The sequence below is a fragment of the Anneissia japonica genome, unplaced genomic scaffold (genome assembly GCF_011630105.1).
Source record: "Anneissia japonica isolate Jap-2015-1 unplaced genomic scaffold, ASM1163010v1 scaffold287960_len3192837_cov198, whole genome shotgun sequence".
Taxonomy (NCBI): Eukaryota; Metazoa; Echinodermata; class Crinoidea; order Comatulida; family Comatulidae; genus Anneissia; species Anneissia japonica.
Genome location: NW_022712725.1, coordinates 1,819,388 through 1,832,038, shown reverse-complemented (window position 1 = coordinate 1,832,038; position 12,651 = coordinate 1,819,388). Strand labels below are relative to the sequence as shown.

Genomic DNA, 12,651 nt, shown 5'->3' with positions numbered 1-12,651 from the left:
GATATAGACAAATATTTAAAGTGACCGAAACTAGAGTAGATGATGATCTTTCTAATAAAATACTTACACACAAATAGCATCTGGAGTCAGATCACACGTGAAGATACGCTTATCACAGGGATTAACAAAACACGGAGGTGGAGGGTCACATGGCTCTGAATAAGGATATATAATACTTTATTAGGTATGCATATCTATTACGCATAGGTGTAATTTCGCCCTACCTGACATGGAAATGTACTGCAGTACGTTTGAAAAAAATCATCGAAGTTAGAACTCGTAGTTCTTATTTTTCGTTTACGTAATAAAAATAAAACATCACAATCATTCAAACTTAAAACACTATCATAGAACTCATAGTCAAAAGGTTCTTACTGTACATTTTATTGATCCAAACATAAAAATAAGGCATATTTTACACTGGCACAAATTGTTACGGTCAGACACAACGTAGAAAGTAAGTAACTCTACATTATTAGAATGTGCGCAACATCTTTCATAGTAATATTATTACAGACTACTATTTTCAGAATAATTTTTTTTCTGAGATCATGAATTGGCTGATTTTTGTTTAAATGGATGTGCACTAGAACGGAGCTTGAATACTAAAAAGGAATATTGCTCAATACAAAAATGTTACAAAGCTAGGATTATTTATTAATAAGTTGGTTGGTTATCTTTCTATAACAGGCATACAACGTAAAAAGAGGCTTGCAAAGTGGTATGGTTAATTCGTTACAGACGTTTAAGAATATAGGTACAGTTATGTTAATACACGTCAAACGAGGATCAATACCTGGTAAACATATACACAGTTCGCAGCCATCTTTATCAGTGACGTAACCAAACGGACAATATTTCTCACAGGAATTTAGCGTACAATTTACTGAAATAAGAGATATGATATAAATGTAGGCTGCAGCAGTTATAAGCAACGAAAATGAAATGTAATGGAGAACTAAAGTGTACTATCATCATGAGGAATAATTAGCATCCTTTCCCGCCATCTCATCCTTGTCGTCGTCGTCATCATCATCAGTGTCATCATCATTTCCATTATGTATAATCATCAGCAGTTATAAGCAACGAAAATGAAAGGGAATGGAAAACTAAAGTGTACTATTATCTTTATGAGGAATAATTATCATCCTTTCCCGCCATCATCATCATCATCCTCGTCGTCGTCATCATCATCATCACAGTCATAATCATTTCCATTATGGTAATCATCCTCATAATCATACACAACCTTGAAAGGTAACTTAAATTTTTGTTATATATCAACATGACAGAAGTCGATAATAACATACATGCCTCTATAATCGTATTCATTGACATCGTCATTCTCATCAAATTCATTATGATGATCATCGTCACGTATCGTTGAGGTCGTTATCATCATCATTGTTATCAAAATCATCATCTTAATCTTCATCGTCGTAATCGTCATCATCGTCGTTATCATCATAAATATAATAATTGCCAACATCATCATAATTATCAACATCTCTATCATAATCATCATCATCATCATCATCACTATAATCATCATTACTATTAACACTGTGAGCCCCTCAGGTTGGTAAAATTTTAAAAAAATGTTATATGCATATTTACATGGTGGACATCAATGTTTTACAATAAATAGACTAAAATTCTAACATCATAGTTTCTATGGTGAATATTTTATTATGAAATCATGACATGATATATAGGCCTAATTTAAAATATTTTACTCATTATGTAATTAGTTAATCAATTAGTCATTATTACATAATCCTTTCACGGGATATAAAGAAAACAATACAATTAATAATATTATTTGTTTTTCTTGTATCCTTTATTTATGTACCTAATGGTATCATGAATTAGTAAGCATAACATATTTACTGAACTCCAAATACATAGGCCTACCTTCTCTACATTCACAAGTGGGACAGCCATCTTCATCAAGAACATTCCCAAATTCACAGGCTACGTCACAAAAGACGGGTGGACATTCTGTGAAAATATAATTAATATGGTTCAATAATTACGAAATTTCAATTCAGTATTTAGACATATTAACTAAAGACAGTTGAAAATTCCTAATATTTTAATCCTTTTCACAAGACAAACATACAGTAGATGCTTTACATAGAGGCTTAGTAATGGAGTTTTTTACACATTATGCAAGAATATGATATACATTAGTTCAATAATTAAGCAATTTGTATTTTATATCTTCAATTCATTTTTAGGCATATTAACAATTGTCAATAGTCAGGACAAGCATTGATGTTTTACATAAGAGGCTTAGAGTTGTTGGTTTTGAGAAATAGAAATAAAATTCTTGTTACTAGGACAGGAATTGAAGTCGAGATGGGGTTGGGAGGCAAGCATCTAAATTCTAAACCACTAAGATAGAGCTCCATTTAGTCTCTAATGCCCAGTCTTGAAATGTGGGGGAGGGGTGAAAGGGGAGGGGAGAAGATGGAATAGGGGAGTGGCTCGATGATTAAGTGAGGGGGCGCTAGTTATAGGTCACAAAATAAGGTGATACGAGATTTTTAACTACTTTTTTTTTCGTGAACTGTTTTTATAAACGTCTTTCAAAGCAGTCTTTATAGTAATTTAAGCGCCGTCAGCATACTCTGTCTTTGTGGCAGATTGGGCGCTATATAATAATAAGTTCAATAATTAAGCAATTTGTATTTTATGTCTTCAATTCATTTTTAGGCATATTAACAATTGTCAATAGTCAGGACAAGCATTGATGTTTTACATAAGAGGCTTAGAGTTGTTGGTTTTGAGAAATAGAAATAAAATTCTTGTTACTAGGACAGGAATTGAAGTCGAGATGGGGTTGGGAGGCAAGCATCTAAATTCTAAACCACTAAGATAGAGCTCCATTTAGTCTCTAATGCCCAGTCTTGAAATGTGGGGGAGGGGTGAAAGGGGAGGGAGAAGATGGAATAGGGGAGTGGCTCGATGATTAAGTGAGAGGGCGCTAGTTATAGGTCAAAAAATAAGGTGATACGAGATTTGTAACTACTTTTTTTTCGTGAACTGTTTTTATAAACGTCTTTCAACGCAGTCTTTATAGGGATTTAAGCGCCATCAGCATACTCTGTCTTTGTGGCGGATTGGGCGCTATATAATAATAATAATAATAATAATAATAATAATAATAATAATTATTATTATTATTATTATTATTATTATTATTATTATTATTATTATTATTATTATTCCAAATCTATAAATGTTTCATTTAAAAAAACCAAATTGAATCTTACCACAAACAGCCAGATCACCATCTACTGTGTAAAATTCCTGGGTACAATTACAGTTGTCGGCGCTAGAAAGATATTTTTATATCAATAAAATTCATGAATGAAATTTACATTAATTGTAAATTGCACACCATTTAATTATAATACAGGTTAAAATGGTATATACTCTCTAAATATAAAAGAGTGAAAAGGCGTAAAAATTGCCTACAGTGATCACCCTAACAATGAAAAAGAGTAAAAAGGAAGTGAAATGTTATATATGTGCCCTTTTATCGTTGCCTGACAGAGATAAGCATACATAGGACGAAAAAATATTAATTATGTTGAAGCAAAAGAGGTAAGTTAATGTTAAATTGCCGATGGCATGAAATCGACAATTACCGTATTGGGAATAGGAGAAAAAATATGATGTTAATTCTGATGATGACAATGATGACGATACCGACAACGACGATGACGACGGCGATGATGATAATGATAAAGATAATGATGATGATTATGATGATAATATTTGTTACTTACACACAGATAGCATCTGGAGTCAGATCACATGTAAAAATACTATCATCACAAGGATCAATTAAACACGTGGATGGAGGGTCGCATGGCTCTGATTGGATATAAAAAGACATAATAATCATGTTTATCTATTACGTCATCAAATATAGTGTAAACGTCACCAAATAGTGTTAAAGCCTCATAGAAAAGTTAGAAAGTTCGTTTAATAAAAAATACACCATAATATTGCTATACTTATTATTCTCAACATGTTATAAATATTATTATACAAAAATAGAAGAACTATGGATTATCCAAACTTACCGGGTAAGCATATGCACAGCTCGCAGCCACAGTCGTTAGTGACATAACCAAACTCACAGTTTTTATCACAACGATTAGCAGGACACTTTTCTGAGAAAGAAAAATTGGATAATTAAAATGAATTAAACGTCAAAGACAGACCATAAACTTAACCCACTACCTGGTCTCTAACCCAGAACATTATTGGCTAAATACACGGCGAATATTATAACTCACAAATGGTTTGGTGGCTAATCCAAGTGCCAGTAGAGATTGAAAATAATTCGTTTTATTAAAAGTATAGGCTTACTTTTCTCAAATATGGTTATTAATTTTGGTCCTATATATAAGCATGTAGCACGCAGTACCGGTATATTACCAATCCATTTTAAATTTAATCATATATTACTTTTATTTGTTTTGTATGTAGAGGTATGTAGAAATTAGTCTATAACAAAACGGTTGTATTTCTAGATTTTTCCAGGCCAGTTCATATACGCAGCCGGTTGATTTGTCAGCGGTAAGCCCTCTTCCGTGATTTTAATCTTCTTTATTTTCTGGTTTAAGATTTTAGACATAGGCCCCTAAGCTAGTTCTATAAGTGATTAGCTAATACAAGACCATTAGAATACAGGTCAGAACAGGACTGAAGCTTAGCAATACAAGCTCAATTTTATCAGTAGCATTTTTTTTCTTTCTAGATTTGTTGGGGTGTGGAGGTGAAATCCGGCTGTGAATAATAACGAAGGAGTGTACGGCATGCATTTTTTTTTCTAGACTTGTTGGGGTGTGGAGGTGAAATCCGGCTGTGAATAATAGAGAAGGAGTGTACGGTATATGATTCTGAGCATGTAAAACCAGCATAATAACGAATGCATCCCCTAAATTTTAGAATGGGCTTGGTATGGCCCGTTTGTATAATGTAGTACCGGTATAGTGAAAATTAGGGGTCCTACTGATTTAGCATCACCAGAGTATAAATTTTAAAAATGAGCTGGGGTGATCCTCCAGAAAAATGGGGCGGCCGGAACACATTCAGATATGAGTTCATAAACAAATTCAGATGTCGGCTCATAATACATTCAATGAAAAAGGGAAAATCTGATGTCTAAGTATATGCTATTGGGTTCATTCAGTGAGACATGTTTCGAAAACCTAAAATGTCAGCCAATTTTGAAATTCAAGATGGCTGCCTTAAAAATTGTAAAAAAAAATCAAATATTTAAGTATAATTTCACATCTACTCTATGAAAAATGGTTTATTTTTGTCTAATCTGTGTTTAGGCTCTCTGAGTCCAATAAACATTGTTTCAAAAGGATAGGATGACAACCATTCTGAAATTCAAGATGGCCGCCACAAAAACTTTCGAAAATCGAATATTTTGGTATGTAATTCCACTTCTCCTCAAACAAAAATGGCCGCCACAAAAATCGTTGAAAATCAAATATTTTGTTTTTATAATGTAAAAATTGCGCCACAGGTAAACGTTATTGTTTGTGTGTACAGCTCTTTGTAAGCCAGTTCCAAAAGATCAGTCACACCCAAGTTCTTTTAAGAAATCTCTATTTCTATAGATGGTTAGTTTATACATAACAAGGATATTAAAATACGATTTTGTACAGGATTGAGATGAAGAACCGTACTTACTTCGCTGACAACGACGTCCTCTGGAACACGATGGACATTCGCATATATAGCCTCGGATCGTACGTGGAGCTGGCACGCACGTACCTCCATTAAGACAATTATTATTCTCACATGCGTCCAGTTTGACAGCTTATGTAATAAGAAATAATATTTCATTTTCAAATAATAACAAGTTATAGAACATAAAAAAAAGCAAAACGTATAGCACTTTGGGAATAGTTACAATTTTATTATCACAAGCTTTTCAGATAAAGCGTCGTTCACCTGAAGAAATGTCCTGTGTGCACAAAATAATTTAATAATTTCTATTATCACAAGCTTTTTGTGCATCCGGTACACTTCTAAGTGTACCGTGTGCTCGAAAGATTGAGATAATAGAAATCTCAACTATTCTCAAAGCACTACGTTTTGCTATCCCACTGTTTTATAGACTACTAGCGACTCGTAAACAATTTATAGTACAGTTCACCCCCTAATTCGAGACCCCTCTATTACCAACACCCCTCTAATTCGAGACAACAATTTAAAAGTTCCAACTAACAATCTTTTATCATAACACATAATTAACCTTCTAATTAGAGACCGAATTTTCAGGGTCCCAAAGGTGGTCTCGATTTAGAGGGTGAACTGTAATTTTGTCTAATAACGATGAAAGAAATGATAAGAATAAATGTAGCCATCATTCCTGATGATGACATAATTAATGTCGAAATATTTAATCCCGACACGATGGCGTGCATTTCGATACTTGGAGTATGTATTATACTATCTTAAATGTAGTTATTTTATGTCAATAATAAAATAACACTTCTAACTTTCCTCTTATCATAATGATGATGATGATGATGATGATGATGATAATAATAATAATAATAATAATAATAATAATAATAATAATATAAATAATAAGTTAATTACAATATATGACGTTGATAATAACACTATTTTACCTGTACATTGCACCTCCCTACCAGCTATGTCATAAAAGTGTGGTCTACAATCGCAGTGGCTGGGGCTTCAACAAAGGAATGATACATTAATATAATTTATTTTATCATTCATTATTGATACATTAATACAGAAATGTTGTTGCTGCTAGCGCTACAGATTTGTCGTAATTAATAATTGCATTTGTAATAATGAAAATTGATAATTACTATATAAAAAATTATTCAAAGTTCATTTTTCTACATTCAAAATAAAACAGCGATTGATGAAATGTATATAAACAAATCTCCTCAAAGCTAGGTGATAATCACTATTTAGTCGAAGTTCCTGACCCACAAAGTCCCGGATGTTCATCATTTATACGCGTATTAAACAGCTTGATTATTGCTTTTGAGTTAGGAAATCATTTCATCCGTCTGTTTAACACTTCCTTTATTGCTACTCGACTTCCTTTAATTCTTCTCAATATTGTTTATTACAATCAGTTAAGACATACTTAGAGAAGTTTTAATCTTGCCTAACACCACAGAGATTTACTTTTTACTTAACATTAAAAAAAAAAAAGCGATCGGAGATATACCTAGATATTCGTATTTGCACTACAATCGTCCATTCATCCATTCTTTTGTTGATTCATTTGTTTATTCATAATTTCATTTACACTGGTTTTTTTTAAAATAAAAACCAGTAAAATTAGGCTCAGGCTCAGTGTTTTTTTTTTTTCGATGTTAGGCTCAAATGTATTTATTTTGTTCTTATTTTTACACATTTTTCAAACATAGAAAATTATTATTTTACAGCAGTATATTGTACTGTATTATAGAGGGTATTACATAGCCACACCTACAGCAAATAAGGTACAGATAAGGTTTGTTGGATTTTCTATTTAAAATAAATAAAGACCTTGACATTTTACCTCAACCTCAATTTGTTCTTATTTTGCTCTTAATTTTTTTTTTAATTCGAATAAAATGTGTTCTTAAAAAAAGTGTAATTCATTTATTTATCCATTCCATTATTCATTCATTCCTGCACTTGTTATTTTGCTCGCCGATCTGTTCGTTCGTCCACCCGTTCGTTCGTTTGTTTCATTCATTCATTCATTCATTCATTCATTCATTCATTCATTCATTCATTCATTCATTCAATAATTCATTCATTCATTCATTCATTCATTCATTTATTCATCCATTAATTAATTAATTAATTAATTCATTCATTCATTCATTCATTCAAATTAATTAATTAATTCATTCATTCATTCATTCATTCAATCATATTCATTCATTCACTTATCCGTTCGCCTTCATTCATTTATCCGCTTATTCAGCCATTTATCCATTCTATCATTCTTTCATTCATTCATTCAATTTTTTTCAAAAATCCTGGTGTTTTAAATATGTCTGTATAATTTGAATCCATGACCCTGGAATGGATTACAATATACTTGTAATCAAGCTTCTGCTCCACGTCATGGATGATGCCTGTTTCTCATGTGTGGGCTAAGTCAAATATTTGAATAAATGAAAAAAAAACACTAAAAAAATGTAAAACGCATGTTACATAATGTAGACCTATACTTACACACATACTGTTGATATTTTTAAAGGACAAACCACTCCTGGCGCGCACGGGTCGCGTTTGCACACTTTCGGGAATCTGCAGTTAGTATCTGAAATAAATCACCGATTCAGTTCACATTATTTAATAAAAGTAAAAAGAAAAATGATCATAACAAGGAGTTTAACAAGCTAGACGACCAGGGCCGGCGGAACGTGAACGTTTTTCAAAACGGAGAGGTGGGGGCACTAGTAAAATGAATGGGAATATGAATCAGGTTGTAGACCTATCTGGGTTAAAATTTAGGAGGTGGGGTCAACATTTTCCCCCAAAACCACAAAAAAGATTATGGCGGGAAATGAACTTTCCTGACTTCTAAGCTAGGTGTCTTTTATTGAATTTTAAGTTCTTCAAAATTCATGATTTTCCTCCTCCTGAAAACGGTCAGGTAAAATTTCTCATTCTTATTACAGTAAATAGGTCTGTTATGTGTCTATGTATACATACAGCTCTCAATGAACCTAAAAGAGAAAGGCGGGTTCAGGTTCTTACAGGGAAAATGTTGATTTCTAAATGGCGGGAAATGGGCTTTCCCGACTTCTCAAGTTCTTCAAAATTCAAGGTTTCGCCCCTGGAAACGGTCAGGTATTTTTTCTCATTCTTAATACAGTAAATAGGCCTATGTGTGTACCGGTATACATACATTGCATATCGTATTCTTTTTTTCATGAATCGAAGAACCCCAAAAGTAAAGTATTTAAATATAAATAGAGCTAGACCACGTTTCTCCTGAACAAGTAACCTTTGAAAACTGACAGGAAAGATGTAGGTAATTACATATGGCAGGTATCGGGATAGAGGGGTATGGTTTTCGATTTTCTTTGAGTACGTGATAAACGAATATTTTATTTTTATTGCGGTGCGGATCGTGAATTCATATTACATTTTTAATTTTATTTCCATGTCCTTTTTTTAAATAGTTTAAGTATATTCACAATGAGAATAGGCCTATGTAAACATATAATACGCTAAAATATCTGCGAATTAAAAATAGGACTACAACGAGAAAAAACATTTTAAGTCGTTAGTGAATATCAAATTAATATTCAGGTATACAATAATTAAAGGCAATTCGTTTGTTTTGAATGAAGAAACTAGTCGCACATGACAATAGGCCTAATTACATTCAATTTCTTAACTTAATTAGGCCTAACACTCGTTAAGAATCATTGTTACAGTATAGTTTAGATAGGAACAATTTCATAGTTTGTATTTATGGTACGATGCATTTTAATTCACCATTTGAAGTCTGAATACCAATTTCATTTTATTGGTGCCAAATGTTTCCTGCTGGAGATTGGTTAACATAGGCCTATTTATAATAATGCTTGGCCTACTATACCTGGTTTACAAGCACATGTTTCACACCCATCGCTATCTCTTTCAAAGCCAAACGGACAATCATAAAAGCACTCCTCAGGCAAACAAGAAACTGCAGGCACTAAAGAAATACAATCAAGTAGTCAAACCAATCAATAATACTACATAACAATAAATGTATTTTGTTTAGGATAAAAGTATTTTAATTAGGGTACTAATTATAAAGCAGTACACACTATTATTTGAAAACCAGTCGGTAAAATAAAGTGTTGCACGAATATAACTTTTCTACTTTTTTTAATTAATCCTCACCTCCATACCCAGACTAACTGCTACAAAACAAATCGATTAATCAGATGACGTATAATAGTGGGTTGGAGACTGCTGTTGAACTGTGGAGCTAGGTGTTAAGTGGCTGAACAACAGCAATACTTGTCTTTAGAGGAGCAGGGATGCTCTGTTTGGCCTTGTGGACAACAACTGGTTGCCTATTAAAATTTATATTGAAATTGATGCCTGGTTGCTTACCGGTTTTGCAAGCACATACTTCGCAACCGTTTTCGTCAAGCGCGTAGTCGTACTGACAATAGAATGGACAGGCGAGTTCTGGACAAGGTGGCCGGGTTACTTCGCCGGTACCTGTGAATGCACATTGTTTTGAGAAATAATAAACCTTGCAACAGAAATCCATGAACTCATACACACCTACATAATTTACGTCATTCTTTCAGTCACGAAATCTCATGAAACAAAATGGTACTCTTATTATATTTGAAAAATGAAACGTTTAATAGTAAAGTTAATTGGCAATCTCTCGGAAAATACTGAATTAAAATAACAGAAAATACAGACATAAGGAATAAGTATAACAAGCCTAGGCCTACTGGAATTTCAGACGAGCTAGCCTACTTTCTTTATTACAGTAGGCCTATATGGATATTGACTCTGGACTATACTTGAGAGACCGGGAGGACCTTGGTTGAATCCCTGCTGTTGGTTGTACGTAAATTTTTCATTTACAAATACTGTGTTCAAAATACATTTATACAGTTACAATATGTGAAACTTCTCCGATATTTACAGAATTTATGTACAAGTCGAAATCTCTAATACAAATTGGAGGCCTGTCTACTTTATTTGTCGGTCTAATAGATAAAAATTGTTTTCCACTTGAGGTATTAAAATTTGTTTTTTTCTATGTACAGTCCAACTAAAGGAAATACTCTCAAAGAGTGTGAAACAAACAGGTCCTGAATCTAATTGGCAATGAATCCGTTGGTTCAACACATCAGTTAAATATTATCACGTTGATGGATTTTGTAAAATGTTATTCTTAAGATTTATTTTGGAAATAAAGAATATCAATGATATTGGATAAACGGTGAAGTGATGAGATAATTGCCTTCGAAACACAGAACGCCTAAGCGTACCTACGCACTTCTATTTCCTCTGAATGTTTCCTTCCTACGCCAATTACCTTGAAGTTTTAGAATCACGTGGGATTAATGAAAATATACAAACTTTACATTGGCTCACTTTAAATTTTGTGAAAGATATATTGCCATTTGCTTTCGTAACAGACTGAATAATTTTTGAAAATTTCTCAGCGCAAGAGAAAATTTGATATGGGGAACGGGGTAGGGTTCCAAGTTAAGCTTTGTTTTGCAAACTTTAGTTGCAAAACAAAAGCATTAAAGGTTTTTTTTATTCGTGCTCCGTTAAAATTGTCACTAAATTGTCATTTTTACCTGATTTACATGTACACACATCGCAGCCATTTGTATCGAAGCTGTATTCATATTCTTGGCATCCCGTCGGACATTGTACCTCTGCACAGGGGAATCGATCTGGGGCTGAAATATCAAAATATTTGGTCACAGTATGTATCATGGATCTACTCAGTTTATTGGTGACCATTAGCAATGTCATACGTTATATCTAGCAATCATGATGAATTAGGTCTACGTAATGTGTTGTATTATTATTATATAATTCATATCACATATGGTAACCTCTTTGAGGCCTAATGATGAACCTAACAATATAAACAAGTAGCAGCAACCAATATTTGCAGAAATATTTATCAAATTGTAATTTGCATGCCGACATATATTTGGAGAGTTTACAATAATCTTTACAGGCATTTGGATCGATGTCAGGTTGCTTATGCCAAAGTTTTAACCGAATCATTTTAAAAGAAATAGGCCAGGCCTAACTGTAATCGAGGTATGAATCGAGATTATCAGAGAAGTCAGACCAAAATGACCACCAATGTAGGCTTACAGATCGCGGTTTGTGTTCTAGTTGTCTGCATAACCCCCTGTAATTTACCTGCAAGGCCACTGATGTTGTTATACTCTAGATCTTTCCAGGAGATGATATAATTTTGTATCAATTAATAATATACATTTCCCATTATAAAATAATATTAAATTACGTAGTGGAATTATATTTAAGAAAACTAAACAACGTGAACTTTCATTGAAAATGGGGAGGTTGGGCAGGTGGGGTTTCATAGCTTTCTGTACATTATTATAATACCATGTTTTCTAGTATTCTGTTGGTTAATGTCAACTCACTAATTGGAAACATCGCCTTCCTTGATACCAGGCCTGCCGGCCTATGAGTTATAAACACTTTAATTTCCAAATCATTCATTTTGTTTTTGGTTAATTGCAAATTGTATCTGAAACGTAACAATCAATATAAAAACACTTACTTGTAGGTTCTTGAGCCACTGCGACTGCGCAAAGCAAACTAGTGATAATGGTATGTAATGTCCTGGCCATCTTCATAGGTATACTGAATAACGATATTTTAACCACCCTGTGTTTATATACTTGATTGTGTACCCGGATACTGACGTAACAGCAGACGTGCGAATAATTCCTCTGTGACCAGTTAATCCTCTGATGCGGACGTATATGAAAGTCGGTTCACATACGCCTCAGCGCATTCGAATTATATTTCATGTTTACATTTATTTCATTATATATATATATATATATATATATATATATATATATATATATATATATA

At 33.0% G+C, this 12,651-nt stretch overlaps 1 protein-coding gene across 2 annotated transcripts in view; it reads right to left on the bottom strand.

Annotated features, from left to right (window-relative positions):
* Positions 1-12,489, bottom strand: part of LOC117107997 (neurogenic locus notch homolog protein 1-like) — a 19,924-nt gene extending 7,435 nt beyond the window's left edge. For both annotated transcript variants that reach the window (XM_033249814.1, XM_033249815.1), the window contains exons 1-13: positions 12,332-12,489; positions 11,361-11,465; positions 10,141-10,251; positions 9,635-9,733; positions 8,257-8,344; positions 6,675-6,739; positions 5,725-5,853; positions 4,098-4,187; positions 3,798-3,885; positions 3,279-3,340; positions 1,915-2,001; positions 797-886; positions 68-155 (exon numbers count right to left, since the gene is read on the bottom strand). In XM_033249814.1, coding sequence (XP_033105705.1) covers positions 68-155; positions 797-886; positions 1,915-2,001; positions 3,279-3,340; positions 3,798-3,885; positions 4,098-4,187; positions 5,725-5,853; positions 6,675-6,739; positions 8,257-8,344; positions 9,635-9,733; positions 10,141-10,251; positions 11,361-11,465; positions 12,332-12,407 — 1,178 coding nt within the window. In that variant the 5' untranslated portion in view covers positions 12,408-12,489. The remainder of the gene's footprint in view (positions 1-67; positions 156-796; positions 887-1,914; positions 2,002-3,278; positions 3,341-3,797; positions 3,886-4,097; positions 4,188-5,724; positions 5,854-6,674; positions 6,740-8,256; positions 8,345-9,634; positions 9,734-10,140; positions 10,252-11,360; positions 11,466-12,331) is intronic.
* Positions 12,490-12,651: the final 162 nt, after the last annotated feature.